This window comes from Pseudophryne corroboree, chromosome 3, assembly GCF_028390025.1.
Source record: "Pseudophryne corroboree isolate aPseCor3 chromosome 3, aPseCor3.hap2, whole genome shotgun sequence".
NCBI classification, from domain to species: Eukaryota; Metazoa; Chordata; class Amphibia; order Anura; family Myobatrachidae; genus Pseudophryne; species Pseudophryne corroboree.
The window spans coordinates 104,121,402-104,142,449 of record NC_086446.1 but is presented as its reverse complement, the minus strand read 5'-3'; the positions used below and the strand labels follow the sequence as shown (position 1 = coordinate 104,142,449).

The following is a 21,048-nucleotide window of genomic DNA, read 5'->3' as shown; positions in this document are numbered from 1 at the left end:
TTCATGGGATAGGGTTGTTTTAGCCGTTCTTTCTGGCCACCATACTTTAGTTTAATTATTCATCAGTTAATGGTTCATTTAAATAAATAGCTAACATTTTCTGCCAAATTCAAGTCTCCGTGTCTTTATTTATTATAGTTAAGTGTTAAGATGTTATGGTTTAAGTTTACGGACAATCCTCAGACTATATGAGGTTTAGGAGAACGAATTGACAGAATAGGAGAGGAGTGGGTTAAACCTCAGCTAGTCTGGGGGGCAGGACGGTAAGCCATTATGGGAGTTTATTGTTAGCCAATAGGAGTGAACGTTGGGGGTAGGAGGAAAGGGTTTTTTAAGCCTGGTAAAGGGGCTGGGTCAGCCTCTTCTGCTGTAATGGTATCACCCTCCCTCCCTACTGGTTGTGTTTGTTTTCTTGTGCTGTGTGCGTTGGCTATTTCCATGGTCTGGGTTGTCCCGGCTTTGTTGTGGCGGGAAAGAACGGCAAGTTAACTTTTGTTGTATTAAAGGAGTTGATTGGAGGTCGTTCGGTGGTTGGTTTTTTAGGTGCGCTCTCCTTCGTTGACTGGTATTACATCTGCTGGACCACCTTCACGGGGGCAGCCTCATCACCTTCACGGGTGGATAGTCAAGATGGAGGTTGAGCGGATACCTATTGTTTGTTGGAAGGTTTACGTCAGTTTTTTATAAGATAGGTTTTTTGTTCATGGGATAGGGTTGTTTTAGCCGTTCTTTCTGGCCACCATACTTTAGTTTAATTATTCATCAGTTAATGGTTCATTTAAATAAATAGCTAACATTTTCTGCCAAATTCAAGTCTCCGTGTCTTTATTTATTATAGTTAAGTGTTAAGATGTTATGGTTTAAGTTTACGGACAATCATCAGACTATATGAGGTTTATTGCACCCACGTCCATTCTGCAAAAGGATCTTGCGATTATTAGCAACCGTGCATGCACACACATCAATAGCGAATCATAGTTGTATACATCTCAGTTACATCTCACTTGTGGATATATAGGCATGGGTATGGAACATTAGGTTGACCATAATTAGGTTGACCGCATATCAGGGTCAAAAGGTCGACAGGTTCAATTGGTCAACATGTAAAAGGTAGACACCTGAAAAGGTTGACAGGTACAAAGGGTCGACATGGAAATGGGCCAGAAAAAAAGGTCAACACAGGTTTTTACTTTTTTATGTTAAGTTGTATTTTTAACCGTGTACAAGCCAAATTAGTGGAAACGTGTATCCTCGCGGCTCACTTCGACTGCCACGCTTCAGGTTATCATTCCTAATCATAGTCCACATGGAAGGTAGAGTATGAAAAAGTTGAAAAACAAAACCAAATTTTGTGTCGACCATATGTATGTCGACCATTGCCATGTCGACAATTTGAACCTTTCATTTTGAACCTGTAGACCTGTTGACCTTTTGCATGTCGACCTTTCGTCCCTGTCGACCTAATGCATGTCAACCACATGGGGTCGACCTATTGACCGTCGATATCTATTGCCATAGCTGTGTCATACTCTCTTTATTCTCAAACCTCAGGGAGACTCCAGAATTTTCGATGAGTCCCCTGTATTCCTGGAAGAGTGGGTGGTCCTCCTGCACCCTGCCTATTTCCTAGTGAAGTGGGCAAGATTGGGAGAACAATGGTGGGAATCAAGCACCAGTAGAAAGGGAGTGAGGCCAATATGATGTGATTCTATGAGAATTCCATTATTTGGCCCCACCCCTCTGCTTGCATGTGCTGTACCTGCCATTTTACAGTGATGGGGAATGGCCAACAGCCCAGACCCGTCCCCATCAGCTGCCACCTGCATCTCCTTTCTGGGCTGCTCCCGGAGAGGAGATGGCAACAGTTGGTAAGTCGGAACTGAGTGGCAATAGGGTGTCACATATAGGCTAAGGTGACAGAGGGTGGAGACTAAGGGGCTAATTCAGACCTGATCGCTAGGGTGCGTTTTTTGCATCCCTGCGTTCAGGTAGTCGCCGCCTACAGAGGGAGGGGGAAATCACTGTGCAGGTGTGCGATCGCATGTGCAGAGAGCTACACAAACAGAAGTTTATGCAGTCTCTGCACAGCCCAGGACTTACTCAGCCGCTGCGATGATCGGGGCCGGAGCTGACGTCAGAAACCCTCCCTTCCAAACGCCTGGTCCCTCCTGCGTTTTTCCGGACATTCCTCGAAAACGATCAGTTGCCACCCACAAATGGCCTCTTCCTGCCAGTCACCCTGCGATCGCCCTTGCGATCGCTTTTTCACACCATCCTGGCGCTGCCCGGCGCTCCCCGTTGCTGCGGACCGACGTGCCTGTGCATTACGGTGCATACGCATGCGCAGTTCAGACCTGATCGCCCGCTGTGCGAAAACGCACAGCAGCGATCGGGTCTGAATTAGGCCCTAAATTGCAGCCTATGCAAAGTTTTACACATGCAGAGATCATCTGAATTCAGATAGGTCTCTTGCACGCAGTATCGGTTGGTGCAAGTAGCACTGATACTGATGACAGGTATGAAAACGAGTGGATAGATGGTGGAGGTCCCATCTGTGGCCACCTGCTTGCAAGTCTTATTAAGACCTGTAATGTATTGAGAACTCCACCCTGATGCACTATATTGAGAATCTGTCACTCAGTGTAATTCTGCGCATAAAGGTGCTGAGAGGGGTCCGGGGGGGTGGTGGTGGGGGGGGGTTTGAGAGCGTGTATGTGGTCGGTACAAAGTACTTAAGGGGACTGGGAGTACAGGGGAGGTGTACACCCCCAGATTCAGCTGCTAACTTTCCTTCAGCACTCCCACATTATACAGTAATAATAAATCTGGACAAGAAGGCCATGTCTATGATCTAACCAGCTCACATTTTCTGTGTGCCACCATTTAGCCAGTAGGCCATGCCATATCCAACTTTGAATAATGAGGGAATGTACTTACAACTGGACTTGCAAGATGACAGTCAGTAAGCCAAACACCAAACCAACCAGTAACCCTAAATCCAAGCCAAGTACAATTGCTGCGACGCATGTGACTACCCAAATAACCTGAAATAAATGGGAGACATTAACATATTATCAATCTCATTTTCCAGTTTAGATGTCTTTTCATTGTTTTACCCCATTTCAGCAATATCACGGCAATAGGAAATGAATGTTCCCTGAATGTATGAAAAATGTGCTACCAGGCAGAGGCTCGTCCTTGGGATGTGTTAGACGTGAAGTGATCACTTCACTTCTACTTTGGGACCCCGGTGCACTATTGCGTTATGAAGCCCTTAGGCTACTGGGATAAAAGCTTTGGGCTGGTTCACACTCTGGAGCTTGGTAAATTCGGCAATAAAGCTACCTCCATAGAAATCTGCAAGAGCTATTTTTGAATGTCAGCATCTTGATTGTAGGTATTTCATACTAAGGGCGGGATGTATTAACATACATCGCCGCCCCTCGCAGTGATGTTGATCGCATATGTACTAATATATGCGATCAACATCGCAATTCAGAGACGGAGCCCCCCGTGGTACCTGTGAGGTGGTCTGCGGGGGGACTCCGTCACCTCCCTGGGCTCTCCTCAGCTGCTGGGAACAAGGCAGCAGGCTGTCCCCGGCGCCTCTCCTCCCCCCTTTACATTCCGGGTCCAGGCTGCCTGGAGGAAGTTATACTGGGGAGGAGGGGGGTCGGCATCTGCGGCGGGGGGCGGCAGAGGTGGCGGGTTGCGGCGGCCGGCGATAAGAAGCCCATAGGCTTCTATTGGGTATCGCCATCCAGAGATGGCGATACCCTGGGCGGCGAAAAAACGGCGGCCGGGTCTTAGTACATTTGAAAATGCGGTAAAACCCCTAAAATCGGGGGTTTTACTGCATTTTTCCCTTAGTACATCCCGCCCTAAAACCCTTAAAGAATAACCTCATACTGGGTCTCGGCATCACTGATGGATGGGAAAGAAAACTTCAGCTGTTATCTTTTTTTGCTTTAAAAACCTTAATAAAATATGTTAAAAACAAAAATTAGTCTTAAAATGGAATACTCTAGTGATGGCAGTGAAACCTGGGGCATCCATATCCGTAACTGAGTTTTCTGCACACCCTGGATCTAAAGAGCTACTGTAGAACCAGTTGGGCTTCCAGTTCTCTTCTGTTCTGCCATGGTACAGCTGAAATCTGTAGTGGTGAGGATCCAGGGATGGAACTTCTATAGAAGGGGAACAAGGAGGTATCTCCAAACAGCCGTTTGTCCAATAATTTACTGCCTAGTTGTTTGTCTTGTACTCTCTGACTTAAGTATATGGTATCAACAGATGAAAACATACTATCAGATTAATGAACATACAGTATCTCTCAATTGTGCTGATGCTGCCATGCTGGAGCAGATCTGTACTGGACAACTAAAATATATGTTCGGATCCCTGGGAAGAACCATACCAAAATTGGTGCCGTAACCACTGTAATATCTGACCAGCTTTAACTTTCTATAATGTTGTATGTCGGAGGAAGATGAAAACATGAAATTAATATTAAAGATGAAACAAGTAAGTAGTTGCACTTACAGAGTCCCACTTGTTCTGTCTCCACAGCTTTGGTACATCACGAACCTGCCAGAACATTCCTTTCAGATTGGCTATACAGATGGCTGCCAAAACCGACTGGCGGGGGGCAAAAGTATCAATCAGTTATCCAGACATTGCTTCAGATATATATTTTTTTGGTTAAAAAAAAAGAGAGCTTTTGGTTAAAAAAAGAGAGCTCCAACTAAAACATAGCAATGGCCTAGTACTTTTACTAAAATACAACCATGTACCTACCTCTTATTGGGGGTAATTCTGAGTTGATCGCAGCAGCAAGTTTGTTAGCAATTGGACAAAACCATGTGCACTGCAGGGGGGGGGGGGGGCAGATATAACATTTGCAGAGAGAGTTAGATTTGGATGGGTTATTTTGTTTGTGTGCAGGGTAAACACTGGCTGCTTTATTTTACACTGCAATTTAAATTTCAGTGTGAACTCACCTCATCCAAATCTAACTCTCTCTGTAAATGTTATATCTGCCCCCCCTGCAGTACACATGGGGGGTAATTCCAAGTTGATCGCAGCAGGAATTTAGTTAGCAATTGGGAAAAACCATGTGCACTGCAGGGGGGGGCAGATATAACATGTGCAGAGAGAGTTAGATTTGGGTGGGTTATTTTATTTCTGTGCAGGGTAAATACTGGCTGCTTTATTTTTACACTGCAAATTAGATTGCAGATTGAACACACCCCACCCAAATCTAACTCTCTCTCTGCACATGTTATATCTGCCCCCCCTGCAGTGCACATGGTTTTGCCCAATTGCTAACTAAAGTGGTCATTCCGAGTTGTTCGCTCGCAAGCTGCTTTTAGCAGCTTTGCACACGCTAAGCCGCCGCCTACTGGGAGTGAATCTTAGCATAGTAAAATTGCGAACGAAAGATTAGCAGAATTGCGAATAGACACTTCTTAGCAGTTTCTGAGTAGCTCCAGACTTACTCGGCAACTGCGATCAGTTCAGTCAGTTTCGTTCCTGGTTTGACGTCACAAACACTCCCAGCGTTCGCCCAGACACTCCCCCGTTTCTTCAGACACTCCCGCGTTTTTCCCAGAAACGGCAGCGTTTTTTCACACACACCCATAAAACGGACAGTTTCCGCCCAGAAACACCCACTTCCTGTCAATCACATTACGATCACCAGAACGAAGAAAAAACCTCGTAATGCCGTGAGTAAAATACCTAACTGCATAGCAAATTTACTTGGCGCAGTCGCAGTGCGAACATTGCGCATGCGCAATTAGCGGAAAATCGCTGCGATGCGAAGAAAATTACCGCGCGAACAACTCGGAATGAGGGCCTAAATTCCTGCTGCGATCAACTTGGAATTACCCCCATGGTTTTGCCCAATTGCTAACAAACTTGCTGCTGCGATCAACTCAGAATTGCCCCCATTGCTAATTGCTACCTGGTCTCAATCTGTTTTACCCTATTTCTCAGGTTTTATCCATATGCCCCAGCCTGGCACTTGTGTTCCAGTCAATAGATAGACAGTATCTAGTTAGACAGAAAATAGGTTGACCCCATATGGTCGATATGCTATAGGTTGACATGGTCAAAAGGTAAAATGTCGGCCGTGCTTATGGTTGCCAGGTTCAAATGTTCGACAGGTTCAAAGGTCAACATGGCAATGGTCGACACAGGTTGTTGTTTTTTTCAACTTATGTTCATTAATCATCCACGTGGACTACAATTGGGAATAGTAACCTTGCCTGAAGCATGGCGAGATAAGCGAGCCCGTGAAGGTCTACGTTTCACTAAACATTGTCCCAGACTGTGAAATGAACAAATTTTGGTAAACCCCTCCCCTGTCGATCTTTTGACACTGTCAACCTTAGATGTTGTTGACCTTCTGACCCTGCCAACTTTTTTGCATGTCAACCATATGGGGTCTGTCTACCTATTTTATGTAGATCTAATATACCACACCCTTGGCACTTTAGCCCTCCACCACATCAAACCATCATCCTTCCAGTACAAGCAGTATAAGTGCCGCTATCTTCAGAATGTTGGGAAGGGTATAAGGGCCTGATTCAGAACATTACATAAAGGAGCATGTGCAGATCTGGTCCTGCAACGTCTGTCAAAGCCATGGATTGATTGCCATACTGCTGGTGTTTGGGGAAGCGATAGTGTGTGTTAGTCCCATTCTCTCGGTGTGCCGAAGCCAGTGGCTACATATTCAATGCAGCATCATTGGCCTGGCAACATGATTTTGCTGGACATCCTGAGTAACCTAATGGTTACTCAGATGTCTGATGTTCACGCAGGTCTGTTGTCAGTGTGGGTACTGCCAGTGATGTCAAAGTATTACTGTCAATCTAAACAATGAAAGGAGCCGGGCACTTAACACACGCAACCATTTATCGTTTCAGGAGGTTAATAGCAGATGATGATTCCCCTCTTGAGTAGAAGCTAATTTTGAAACAACTATTCATCTGGAATGGTAAGGATTGTGGGGTCTATTCATGAAGCAGTGAAAAGTGTGGAGAAGTGAGCCAGTGGAGAAGTTGCCCATGGCAACCAATCAGCTGCTCTGTATAATGTTATAGTATGCAAATTATAAATGTTACTTCAATGCTGATTGGTTGCCATGGGCAACTTCTCCATTGTCTCACTTCTCCACAGCTTTCACTGCTTCATGAATAGAGCCCTCTGTCAGTCTGGTCCTACAAGTTTCTGGAGAGAATAATAGTAACATTAGCAGAGTTCTTTACCTTCTGCAGCGGTTCCAGGAGCCTCCCGAGTACCAATATTGCAATCAGCACCACCAAAGTGGAAAACAAGCTGGCAAACTAGAAAGGAGAGAAAGTGGTAAGAAGATCTTAGTTATGTATAAACGAGCAATGGCCTTCCTTCTGTCGTCGGCCTCACTTTCTTACCTCCGCTGCTATAATGCTCCTTCTAGATGGATTACATGTTTCTTTGCAGGCATTTAACAAATAACATAAATAATTACCGAGAAACTTATGTACAATACAGTACATTACAGTCTCTGGGACATGTAGACCTTGGGCCAGTGACCACATACAAGGTGATCCTACAAGAAGTTCTGGTGTTTTGGAGAATGCATGCAAAGAAGAGTGTCAAATGGTTGGGCGAAACAGGTGGGAAGAAATTTGATATGTTATTTATATGTAGCTCAAATGCTAGTTTATGCTACAGTATGTGCTATAGCCTCAGAAGCAGCCCTACCAATGTGCACTGACTTACTGGGCCAGACAAACATCATGCAAGGAACTTCAGGCAATGTTTCATAAGGGCCTTTGCCAACTGGATCGCAGCATTTGTACAGCATGGAGTGGACAAAGAGGGTAATTCAGACTGGGCCGCTGATGTGGCCCACAGCGCAGTTTGCCGATGGTGGTTGCACGTAGACATACATTGCAGTTGCATCCCCGATGGTTGCGACTGCATTGTGATTGACAGCAGCGGGCGTTTACGGGGCAGCGATTCAGCATTGGGGAGGGGGACAAACGGGGCAGGTCGGGACTGTTTTCCAGCCATCCTGATTGGGGCGTGTTCCCTTATTACCTAGCTACCTCTGCAGTTCTGAGCTGGTGATAGACGTTTGTAAAAGATACCTGTATGTTCCTGGTTGGTTTCTTGTCCAATATTGTATCGGTGTCCAGGTCTTGTTTGATAGTGGAATCCTGCATACTAAGTTCTGGCAGAATCTGGAGTTTACTACTGTCCACCTGCATTTCTACCTTCAGTAAGAACCTGTCAGCTTCTGGTGAACTGCTTCCTGCCCTGGAATCCTGCAGTTTGCCTATCCTGATCCAGTAATCCTGTGTCTTGGTGTCCACCGGTCTGTAGTCGGTAGTCGGAATTCTGCCGGTCCTCCGGTCCAGAGAGCCAGTGTCTGCAGCTTTGGGGATTCTTGTCCATCTGCCAGTATTCATATCGGTTTCGTGAGTAGCGGCTCTGCCGCATCCCTCGGCCTAGGCCGCAGAGTCTTGTTATATTTGTTTTGGAGTTTCTGCAGAGGGTTTTGCATTGGCTGTCCTCGCCAGTATACGACAGTCTCATGTAGGCGTGTGGACAGCATTGCCTTTGTTGTTGTTAGTCTTGGCAGCTGAGCCGCACATACTTTCATTTAGTTCTGTAGCGCCCCTAACTTTGTATTTCTGTCTTTAGTTAGAGGTTCCCCTTGTTCTCGCCCCGTCTCAGTTTATGCCTTGTCTCCAACTAAGACCGGGGAGCATCGGAGTTGGGCAGACATAATCCGACCTTCAGACGCGGCTGCCGTGGGCCCAAGCAAACAAAGTCTTGCAGGCGTAAACTGACCACGCGGGTGAGACAACGGAGTCAGGGGTTCTGTAGGGGTTGCTGCTGAACTCCGTTCCTATACGCAGCATTACGTTCCTGTACTTGGGGCTCATCCGCCCAGTTTCAGGAATTACCAAGTACAGTGATCGTAACAAAACCAACCTGGTTTTTCTTTGTAAATAATTGCAGCTTTAAAAATAACGTATGAGTTCACCCGGAAGCTCGGAGCTCCAGCCATCTCGCGCTGCATTCCATTCAGCCCAAGGCCTTCCCCAAAAAAAGGATGGATTTATCCATTCAAACAAAGTAGCGTTGTAAAATGGCTGTCCACTTTGGAAAAATGCGACCATAATGGTGGCTGTTCCTGGGCTACTTCAATGTTATTCTCTTTTTAGTGCTGGTTTCTGGTGTTAAAAAAAGAGAGTTCCTAGTGCTGGCCACCCATAGCATTTACTGTGAATGGGAGGTGTTTGCGAATGTAGCTCCTGCCCTGTCCATTTAGGTGCTCCCCTCACTACAGACCTACCAATGCAGCCAGTTTGACTTTCCCGCCTTCCCCTGATCTTGCGACACATGATGCATACAGAATCGGACATTTATGAGGGACACTAGACAAGCAAATATTCTATTACAATTAATCACTGCAGATGTTAAATTAGTGTTCACGTGTATTGAAAGTGGCTGCTAATAACTTTGACACTGAGGTAATATTTGCTTGGAAGCCATGTAGCAGGTGCTGGGATTTTGTAAACGCCAGTAATATGTGAAAAAGATGTAGGCAAAACTGTTAAAATTCAAGACAAAAAGATAGCAAGCATTGATCCTAAAGCCTGGCAGCTCCGGAAGGCCCTAATAATGGGCATCTCTGCCCTGATAAGTTTTAGTGACTTGTCCACTGAGCCGAGAAGCCACAGTCTACACACAGCAGGTCCCTCACACTATTGTACAATTAACTGAAACACTAACCTGGGTTTTCCCGCCAGTGCCCTCCTGGATTGCTGTCCGTGACAGTGCAGTGCTACCACAGAAGCAGGAGAAGATGCCACCAAATAGATTACTGGCCCCATATGCAATAAATTCCTGTATAAAAAAAGTATGCTGTGTTTACTTACATAGAAGAGTGAATGTGGACTACATGCACCAGCAATCCCCTTTCTAGACAAAACTCAGTCATTCAAACTTCCTGCATGGGTGATACTAGTATTCCTGCACAAACACTCACATCGATGGCTTTATGTACAGTAATATGCTTTGTAGGCACTTCCAGAGCAGGACGCTTGCCAAGTACAGTATGTATTATTCGTAGAGTATAGACTATAAATATTGGGCAAACCACAAATCCTGCACATCAAAATATATATTTTTTTGCCCCAGGCTTAATTAATTTAAGATTTTATGCTTTATGGAACTAAAGGCCCATACACACTAAACGACCCCCACCAATGCCGATATTGGCAGCGGCGGGGTGCCGGCATCGGTAAGTGCATACACACGTGCCGATGCCAGCGGAGAAGAGAGCGGTGGTGGTGGGGGGTTGGAGTAGGCGGCGGGGGGAACGATGCTCATGCTGCATTTGCAGCATGGCTGTCGTTAACGAGGACCTCCCTTCAGACGAGGGAGGGGGTCATTAACGATGCATGGGAGCAGAGCCGGCCATAGGCATAGGCAAACTAGACAATTGCCTAGGGCATCTTATATGCCTAGGGGCATCAGCAGCTTCTGCTGATTAAAATGATATGCGGCATGCCTATAGTCTGTGTGTAGCATTTCATATGCAGATACAGCCACAGTCTCACACAGTATATAGGCATGCTGCATATCATTTTAATCAGCAGAAGCTGCTTGTGCATCCCAGCCACATAGCAATGCAAATAAGATGCATTTTCATAAAAATTAAATAAAAAAATAAATAAATAGGTGTGCCCGAAGTTAGCATTGAGGCAAGATTTATGAGGACACATCTGTATCCAAGCAGAGGCAGAGGTCACAGTGTTGGTGGCAGTGTGAGTGCTGTGTGCATGTGAGTGGGTTGGTTGTGCAGTAGTGTTCGGAATATGTGTGAGGAGCATTGTGTGTCATGTAAAAATGCATAAATAATGTGCAACAAATGTGTAAGGGATACTACTGTATGTGTGTCTTTATGTGAATAGGGGCACTAATAATGTGCAGCAAATGTATAGGGGCACTATGTGTCATTATGTGTATAAGGGCATTAATGTGCGGCATATGTGTAAGGGACAGTATGTGTAAAAGGGCATTAATAAAGGTTGTCATAATGTGTAAGGCGCATTATGTTTATAAGGACAGTAATAAGGTGTCTCATACTGTATGTGTAAGGGGCATTACTGTGTGGAATGTGTATAAATGCATTACTAATGTGTGGTATTATGTGTAAAAGGTGCTCAGGTGCTCTACTATGTGGCGTTGCATATAGAAAGTGCACTACTGTGTCATCTAATGTGAATGAAGAACAATAGGGTGTGGTGTAACGTGAATAAGGAGCAATTCAGTGTGATGTAATGTCAATAAGGGTCTCTACTGTGAGGAGTAACGTTTATAAGGTAAAGTGATACTACTGTGGGATGTAATATGAATTATGGACACTATCGCATGATCAAATGTGAATAAAGTTGCAGTACTGTGTGGCGTAATTGGAATTGGGGTTATTGTGTGGCCATGCCCCTTGCCAGCAAACACACCCCTTTTTGGGCTGTGCGCCAAATGTGCGAACTGTTCCTATTTAAAATATAGGGGGTACAAACACCAAAATAAGGACTGCTATGGGTGAGGGGTGTTGGTGCTGGGAAAGAGGTGCAAGGTCAGAGGCGGAACCAGCGGTGGTGCTAGGGGGCACCAGCCAAAATCTTGCCTAGGGCATCATATTGGTTAGGGCCGGCTCTGCGTGGGAGCGCGCATCGTTAAGGACATTGAGTGCACACAGTGGACGAGATTGTAAAAGATCTTGCTCAGATTGGCCCTTCTTAGCGATATCTTTTACTTTCTCGTCTAGTGTGTATGATGCTTTACTTTGATTGCTATTAAAGTAACATGGCTTTTTTATTCTATTTGCATTAAACAATGGCCTCTCCAGCCGAAGCTAAGGAAGGGATGGGATTGTATAGGGCTTTGGCACAGTGTCTCAGCGGGGTGCTTGCCGTAGTGGTAGTGCGTGCATGGGGAAGGTTCGGGCCCAATTCCACTTGGTTTAAATTGGTATTGTGTGTCCGTAAAAAATATGTTTGGGCTGCCTCACGCAGCCCACGGGCCACGAGTGTGACAAGTCTGCTGTAGACTAACCAATGTGTGTTTACTCCCACAGTCTGGACAGGATGGCTAGTGAAGGTGCAAGGGCAGGGGGATACTTACGCCTCTTTACTGCTGTTGAAGATCATATAACGAGTGCAGGAGAAATTGTACAGTAATTAGTTTGAGTGTCTGGAGTTGGTGTATCAGTGGAGGAGTGCAGTGAGAACCTAAACTCAGCTATTTTGATATTCTGCCACCTGAAAAACAGTAATCACCTAGTGGAAGATGTATCAAACCTTACAAAGAAGACAGGTGAAGTTGCCCATAGCATCCAAATCAGCTTCTAGTCATCATTTATCAAGTACATTCCGTAAAATGATAACTACATCTTCTCCTCCTTTATTCTTCAGAAGGCTTGATAAACCTCCTCTCTGGTATTATGTTAGGAACGGCTCAAGGAGGTTTCAGGACCACTCTAGCATAATGCGCTCATTGTCTGGCCAGAGTGGTAAAACCCGCCATCTTACATTTCCCTATCAGAATTATTTGTGCCACTTAAGTCAGGTCATTTGGGGGCAAGTATACCATGACCATCCAGAAAGAGTGCCTAGCATCACTTACTCCTATTTATGTGGAAGCAAACCAAAATGAGAGTTTGCACAACCCAATATAGAATAGACCCAGAAGAACAGAAGGATCCAAGCTTAAAAAAAGACTTGCCTTGGACACCAGGCAAAGTTTTGGTCCACAGACTTATGACACGCAATTACGTGATGTTCAGAAGACTTCTTTGCAACTCTATTTGAACTTAGAAATTGCTGTTCTCTACTGGATCTGTAAACCTTGACCATCCAGGGTACAGAGACTAGTATGTAAGAATTCACAAACGTACCTGATTTCCATCCACTGGGTAGTTATGTTTGGTGCCGTAGACCTTTGCCACAGACACAGCCACAGCGTACGCTACAATCCCAATGGAAAACGCAGACCCAATCATTTGGGAAAACATTGAGACATCTGGAGCAATGGGTTGCACGAACCTGAAAATGTTTCACAGTTGAGGAACAGCTTAAAAAAAACACTTATGAAACACAGGGGGAGATGTATGACCGGGTGTTTAATGATCATTAAATGTCTGGACCCACTTTGCCCATTATCGTGGTGAAGCAGGTCCAGACACCGCCCAGATGCACAACCAAGGGGGTAATTCAGACCTGATCGTAGATGTGCTAAATTTGTACCCATCTACTATCAGTTTCTCTGACATGCGGAAGGGGGGGTGGGGGTGGCACAGGGCTAGTCCGCCCCGCATGTCAGCCCCCCCCCCCCCCCTGCACAGGTGAAAAAGCATTGCACGGTGGTGATGCTTTTGTTCCTGACAAGTGGCTCCCTACCAGCGCAGTCCCTGCGTGCTGGCAGGGGGCTAACCGCTGCGTCCCGGGTCACAGCATTCCTCCCCCCCGCCCCCGTTCTAACGCTGTTGGCACGCCCCCTCCCGCCCCATGACCCACATTCTAAAACAATTGACTTGGGGTATAATTCAGATAATTCAGACTGCATCGCTGCAGCGGCTAAAGCATCTCACTGGTGCAATCGCCTCTGCCTGATTGACAGTCAGAGGCGATTGCACCAGTTAGATGCTTTAGCCGCTGCAGCGATGCAGTCTGAATTATCTGAATTATCCCCCAAGTCAATTGCTTTAGAATGTGGGTTAGATTAGATGCATCATCGCTTGGAGAGTGATAAAATGGAAAGTGATAAACTTCCAGCCAACCAACTCCTAACTGTAATTTTTCAAACCGGGCCCGTGACATAGCAGTTAGGAGCTGATTGGCTGGTGCTTTTTCTCCTTCCAATTTATCACTCTCCAAGCGATGATGTAGCTAGCCCAGAGTATGCTAACTCGCCTGTCCAGCGATTTTCACTCTCCCTCTGCCGGCTTCTATGACCGGTACTTGCAGGATATGTGATAAGAGTTTGCCAAACAGTGAAAAATGTTTTTCACCTTTTTTGGACAGTGCCCAAACTAGTTCCGGTGTAGTTCCGGCTGTAGCTCCGGTGGTCACTGGCTCTTTCTCAGTGCCACTTTTGTGGGGTGGTAGCATGCTGCTGGATGTCGCTAAAGTATAAACAATCCCGTTATTGTAGTAAAACACCAGCTTTGGAATCTGCTTCTGTGCAACTGGTGTCTTAACTTACTCACCAGCAAGTCTATTAGAGTACTTACCCACTGGGGATAGTCTTCACAATCCCAGCTCCATACTTTTTGTCTAATTTGGCTCCGTAGGACACTCCTGTAGCCACCACCGTCTAAAATCAAAGCAAGATAAATGTAATTGTGTCTTTCCTGTGTAAGACCTGATACTTTCATGAGGCTTTTCTAAAGGGGCAATCATTTACAAGGTAAAATCATGCCTTGGAAATTACTGACTCTTTAAAAAAAAAGTCAGAGTAAGGCCAACATCCTGTACGTTGGGCGAACTCGGAATCCATTACATCCCGCTGTCCATTACTAGTTTGGCGTTGCTCACAGACATATCAGGTGTACACACCCACCGATCTGCTACAGATACATTGTTTGTGGTGTGTACCCAACATAACCTTAACCCCCCCCCCCCCTGTTTCTGATGGGAGTTCCATGTTTCAGTCAGGTGTGTGGACACAGTTAGATTTCAGATGGACCTCTTGCACCCAGCATGAAGGTCCTCAAGGCACCCCAACAGTCCAGGTTTTAAGGATGCTCAGGCACAGGTGGCTTAATTGGTACCTCAGTCAGTTTGACTATACCATCTGCGGACAAGCAGGGATATCCCTAGAACCTGGACTGTTGTGGTGCCCTGAGGACCGCGTTTGGGAGCCACTGTCTTAGTCAGTAGGCTGCCGTAAAGGATGCACATTCAGATGCGACCAACTCAGGAGTACATTTACTAAAGCTTCTAAAAATGAAAAGTTGTGTTGTTGGCCATGGTAACCAATCAGATTTTTGTCTAGCATTTTCCAGGAGGCAACAGAGAAATGACAGTTAGATTCTGAATGGTTGCTATAGGCAACACCACCATTTTTTTATTTTCAGGAGATTTAGGGACAGATTTATCAACAAATGATATTCCCTTGTTACGAATGATAAATGGTGCTCCACCCAATCAGCTCCTAACTGACATTTTTCAAACACATGACAGTTAGGATCTGATTGGCTAAAGCACCATTTATAATTTGTTACCAGTGATAACAAGAATATCACTCTTTGATAAATCTGTCCTTTAGTAAATCTATCCCTCAGAATCAGCCCCATTGTCTAGCCAATGACTAGACACATACAGTATATCTATGAACAGGGTGTGGAATATATGAATTAGAACATGTATTACAGCTGGTTTATAGATGATTGTCTGGAAAGTATTTTCATACTTACCACAATAATTTCTATTGGGATAGGCACGCGGAGCCGGTGCTTGAATTTTTCGTTAAATTCCTTCACTATCACACACACTATGAAGGCCAGAAGTCCCGCAATGAGATCAGCGATGTTGGTCTTTTTAATGTTGGCAAAGATGTCTATAATTGTCTAATAACAATGTACAGGATAGGAAAATTAATAATGAAATTGATCTGCAGAAACAAATTCAGAATACAAATAGTTTTTGTGAATTACTATCAGATTTGTTTTGGAAGGGGTTCGGTATGTGTGACCAGTGGGCAGGATGCCGACGGTCACAATACTGACGCCGGCATCCCGATCTTTAAAATCCAGACAGGGGCGAGGTAAGTATGATATCCCCTCTCTCCTACCCCCTAGCCCTTCCTTCCTTGCGAGCGCAATGAAGCTGAGACTCGGCGGTGAGCTACGCTCGCCACGGGTTCTATTCCCACTCTATGGGTGTCATAGACACCCACAAGTGGGAATAGCCCCTGTTAGTCAGCATGCCGACTGTTGGGATTTTCAGTGGGCGGGATGTAGGTGTCGGTATTGTGACCGGCGGTTTCCTGGCCGCCGGTCACATAACTACAGCCCGTAGGTAGAATATGGGAGTCCAACAAGACCTACCATTTTACTATCTAGACAACCTACCTCATTAAATAAAGGGGTTACTTTTGTATACAAGGTGGGGGAGATATAGACTTATATCCAACCCATCTGTTGAAAATTGTTATTTTTGTGTACTGTTATGGTTATTGGGTGACATGTACTAAGCCTTGGAAAGAGGTAAAGCCCAAACCAATCAGCTCCTAACTGCTATATTGCTGGCTGTGTTTGGAAAATGACAGAAGCTAATTGAGTAGGTTTCCTGGAGGCTCCCTTGAGAGTAGGCGACCCTCTTTGATCCAGCTTCTCCTTCTTGTAAAGAGGACTGGGTCCTGATGCTGTGGTTGCATCACTGCGCAGTGGGTGGGCGGGTCCATGACACACCCATTGCGTGATCACACCCCCTGCACTTGCCCTTTCTAATCCTCTCTGAGATTTCCAGGAGACCATGTTGAAAAAATATACAGTATTCAGATGACAGTGGGCCTAATTCAGAGTTGATCGCGGCAGAAAATTTGTTAGCAGTTGGGCAAAACCATGTGCACTGCAGGAGGGACAGATATAACATGTGCAGAGAGAGTTAGATTTGGGTGGGTTATTTTGTTTCTGTGTAGGGTAAATACTGGCTGCTTTATTTTTACACTGCAATTTAGATTTCAGCTTTGACACACCCCACCCAAATCTAACTCTCTCTGCACGTTATACCTGCCCCCCCTGCAGTGCACATGGGGGGGTCATTCCAACCCGTTCGCACGCTGTATTTTTTTGCAGCTGTGCGATCGGGTGAGAACTGCGCATGCACGCAGGCGGCAGTGCGCAGGCGCGTCACTGCCTGGTGACGGCCGTCACCGGGCAGCGACGAGTATAACGAAGAAAGCGTTTGCAGCAGCGAACTCAAGAAGATTGACAGGAAGAGGCCAGCCGGGGGGTGGCAACTGACCATTTTCTGGGAGTGCCGAAGAAAATGCAGGCGTGTCCGGGCCGAATGCAGGGAGGGATCCTGACGTCAGCTCCGGGGAGGATCATCGCAGCGGGTGAGTTAGTCTTGAGCTGTGCAGAGACTGCACATACTTTTTTTTGCTTGTGCAGTCTCTGCGCAGCGGATCGTTGCTAGCGATCAGGTCGGAATGAGGGCAAAGGTTTTGCCCATCTCCTAACAAATTTGCTGCTACGATCAGGTCTGAATTAGGCCCAATGTGACTGCCTTTTGGTTATACTAAATATATACTAAATATATACTCAGTTTGTACATTACAATGTGTCTTTCTACTTGCAATGTATATGGTTTTTTTTTTTCTTATCACTTGCAATGTGGAGTAATGCCATTTCTCTTTCTTTGTCATGTCTGTCTTTATTTCTGCTCTGGTATGTTCTCCTCTAGTCTTTCAATAGAAACAGATTATACAATAAAAAAAAAATACAGTAGACAGAGTATTAAAAGAGTGTAAAGCCCATTATGTCTGTCATTATGAGCCATGGTAGCATACCAAGAAGGTGCCAGTAAAGAAAATGTAACCTGAAGAATGTGAGTGTTATTACACTGTAAGCGCTGAGTATACTTACGTATATTATTGATAGCACTCCATTGTAGTTTTTAGTTGGAACGTTGAGCACTTGTTTAATTTGTGATACTAAAACCTGGAATGCTGCGGCTGTTGTGAATCCACCGACCAATGGTTCTCCAAGATATCGTACAATGAAACCAATCTGCAACACTCCGAACGCCAGCTGTAAGACAGGTGCAAAATTGTACAGGTTACACCGTATGTAGGGAAACCTGTGCCCAGGTTCTCTACAAAATATTGGGATTGGGTAAGGCAGTAGGCCTACCACTACTGTGAGGCTAATGGCCCACACATCTGCAATAGGAGGTGACCCTACCATCTTTTAACAACTAGAGCCCTGAGGTGTGATTTGGAACAGCTACGTAAGCCTCAGGATATAGGAAAAAACGCAGTGTGTTACAGTACCTTACTGTGTTTGTATTTAGTGTGTTGATACTAGAGATGTGCACCGGAAATTTGTCGGGTTTTGTGTTTTGGTTGTGGATTCGGTTCCGCAGCCGTGTTGTGGATTCGGACGCGTTTTGGCAAAACCTCCCTGAAATTTTTTTGTCGGATTCGGGTTTGTTTTGGATTCGGGTGTTTTTTTTACAAAAACCCGTTAAAAACAGCTTAAATCATAGAATTTGGGGGTCATTTTGATCCCATAGTATTATTAACCTCAATAACCATAATTTCCACTTATTTTTAGTCTATTCTGAACACCTCACACCTCACAATATTATTTTTAGTCCTAAAATTTGCACCAAGGTCGCTGGATGACTAAGCTAAGTGACCCAAGTGGCCGACACAAACACCTGGCCCATCTAGGAGTGACACTGCAGTGTCAGACAGGATGGCAGATTTTAAAAATAGTCCCCAAACAGCACATGATGCAAAGAAAAAAAGAGGTGCAATGAGGTAGCTGTGTGACTAAGCTAAGCGACCCAAGTGGCCGACACAAACACCTGGCCCATCTAGGAGTGGCACTGCAGTGTCAGACAGGATGGTAGATTTAAAAAATAGTCCCCAAACAGCACATGATGCAAAGATAAATTAAAGAAAAAAGAGGTGCAAGATGGAATTGTCCTTGGGCCCTCCCACCGGGAATCCGGTCTGAAGATCGACAGTGTCTAGGTCGACAATGTTTAAGTCGACCACTATAGGTCGACAGTCACTAGGTCGACATAGATGGAAGGTCGACAGGGTTTCTAGGTCGACATGTGCTAGGTCGACAGGTCTAAAGGTCGACATGAGTTTTTCACATTTTTTTCTTTTTTTGAATTTTTTCATACTTAACGATCCACGTGGACTACGATTGGAACGGTAAAGTGTGCCGAGCAAAGCGGTAGCGGAGCAAAGGCACCATGCGCGAGCCATGCGAGGGGATGCGGTGCACTAATTTGGGATCCCGGTCACTCTACGAAGAAAACGACACCAAAAAAAAAAAAAATCCTCATGTCGACCTTTAGACCTGTCGACCTAGCACATGTCGACCTAGAAACCCTGTCGACCTTCCATCCATGTCGACCTAGTGACTGTCGACCTATAGTGGTCGACCTAAACATTGTCGACCTAGACACTGTCGATTTGATGAACCACACCCCTCCCACCCACCCTTATGTTGTATAAACAGGACATGCACTCTTTAACAAACCCATCATTTCAGCGACAGGGTCTGCCACACGACTGTGACTGAAATGACTGGTTGGTTTGGGCCCCCACCAAAAAAAGAAGCAATCAATCTCTCCTTGCACAAACTGGCTTTACAGAGGCAAGATGTCCACCTCCTCCTCATCGTCCGATTCCTCACCCCTGTCACTGTGTACATCCTCCTCCTCACAGATTATTAATTCGTCCCCACTGGAATCCACCATCTCGGGTCCCTGTGTACTTTCTGGAGGCAATTGCTGCTGGTGAATGTCTCCACGGAGGAATTGATTATAATTCATTTTGATGAACATCATCTTCTCCACATTTTGTGGAAGTAACCTCGTACGCCGATTGCTGACAAGGTGACCGGCTGCACTAAACACTCTTTCGGAGTACACACTGGAGGGGGGGCAATTTAGGTAAAATAAAGCCAGTTTGTGCAAGGGCCTCCAAATTGCCTCTTTTTCCTGCCAGTATACGTACGGACTGTCTGACGTGCCTACTTGGATGCGGTCACTCATATAATCCTCCACCATTCTTTCAATGGTGACAGAATCATATGCAGTGACAGTAGACGACATGTCAGTAATCATTGGCAGGTCCTTCAGTCCGGACCAGATGTCAGCACTCGCTCCAGACTGCCCTGCATTACCGCCAGTGGGTGGGCTCGGAATTCTTAGCCTTTTCCTCGCACCCCCAGTTGCGGGAGAATGTGAAGGAGGAGCTGTTGACGGGTCACGTTCTGCTTGACTTGACAATTTTCTCACCAGCAGGTCTTTGAACCTCTGCAGACTTGTGTCTGCCGGAAAGAGAGATCCAACGTAGGTTTTAAATCTAGGATCGAGCACGGTGGCCAAAATGTAGTGCTCTGATTTCAACAGATTGACCACCCGTGAATCCTGGTTAAGCGAATTAAGGGCTCCATCCACAAGTCCCACATGCCTAGCGGAATCGCTCTGTTTTAGCTCCTCCTTCAATCTCTCCAGCTTCTTCTGCAAAAGCCTGATGAGGGGAATGACCTGACTCAGGCTGGCAGTGTCTGAACTGACTTCACGTGTGGCAAGTTCAAAGGGTTGCAGAACCTTGCACAACGTTGAAATCATTCTCCACTGCGCTTGAGTCAGGTGCATTCCCCCTCCTTTGCCTATATCGTAGGTAGCTGTATAGGCTTGAATGGCCTTTTGCTGCTCCTCCATCCTCTGAAGCATATAGAGGGTTGAATTCCACCTCGTTACCACCTCTTGCTTCAGATGATGGCTGGGCAGGTTCAGGAGTGTTTACTGTGCTCCAGTCTTCGACACGCGGTTGCTGAATGCCGAAAGTGGCCCGCAATTGTTCGTGCCAACGACAGCATCTCTTGCACGCCCCTGTCGTTTTTTAAATAATTCTACACCACCAAATTCAATGTATGTGCAAAACATGGGACGTGCTGGAATTTGCCCACATGTAATGCACACACAATATTGGTGGCATTGTCCGATGTCACAAATCCCCAGGAGAGTCCAATTGGGGTAAGCCATTCTGCAATGATGTTCCTCAGTTTCCGTAAGAGGTTGTCAGCTGTGTGCCTCTTATGGAAGCGGTGATACAAAGCGTAGCCTGCCTAGGAACGAGTTGGCGTTTGCGAGGTGCTGCTACTGGTGCCGCCGCTGCTGTTCTTGCTGCGGGAGGCAATACATCTACCCAGTGGGCTGTCACAGTCATATAGTCCTGAGTCTGCCCTGCTCCACCTGTCCACATGTCCATGGTTAAGTG

General features: G+C 45.8%; 1 protein-coding gene across 1 annotated transcript in view; it reads right to left on the bottom strand.

The window, feature by feature from the left end:
- LOC135054898 (pendrin-like) overlaps nt 1–21,048 on the bottom strand; it is a 172,479-nt gene that overhangs the window by 33,674 nt on the left and 117,757 nt on the right. Inside the window, exons 5-12 of the mRNA XM_063958356.1 lie at nt 17,663–17,827; nt 15,488–15,640; nt 14,303–14,385; nt 12,968–13,115; nt 9,796–9,909; nt 7,275–7,352; nt 4,543–4,638; nt 2,938–3,044 (exon numbers count right to left, since the gene is read on the bottom strand). Of these exons, the coding sequence (XP_063814426.1) occupies nt 2,938–3,044; nt 4,543–4,638; nt 7,275–7,352; nt 9,796–9,909; nt 12,968–13,115; nt 14,303–14,385; nt 15,488–15,640; nt 17,663–17,827 (944 nt within the window). The remainder of the gene's footprint in view (nt 1–2,937; nt 3,045–4,542; nt 4,639–7,274; nt 7,353–9,795; nt 9,910–12,967; nt 13,116–14,302; nt 14,386–15,487; nt 15,641–17,662; nt 17,828–21,048) is intronic.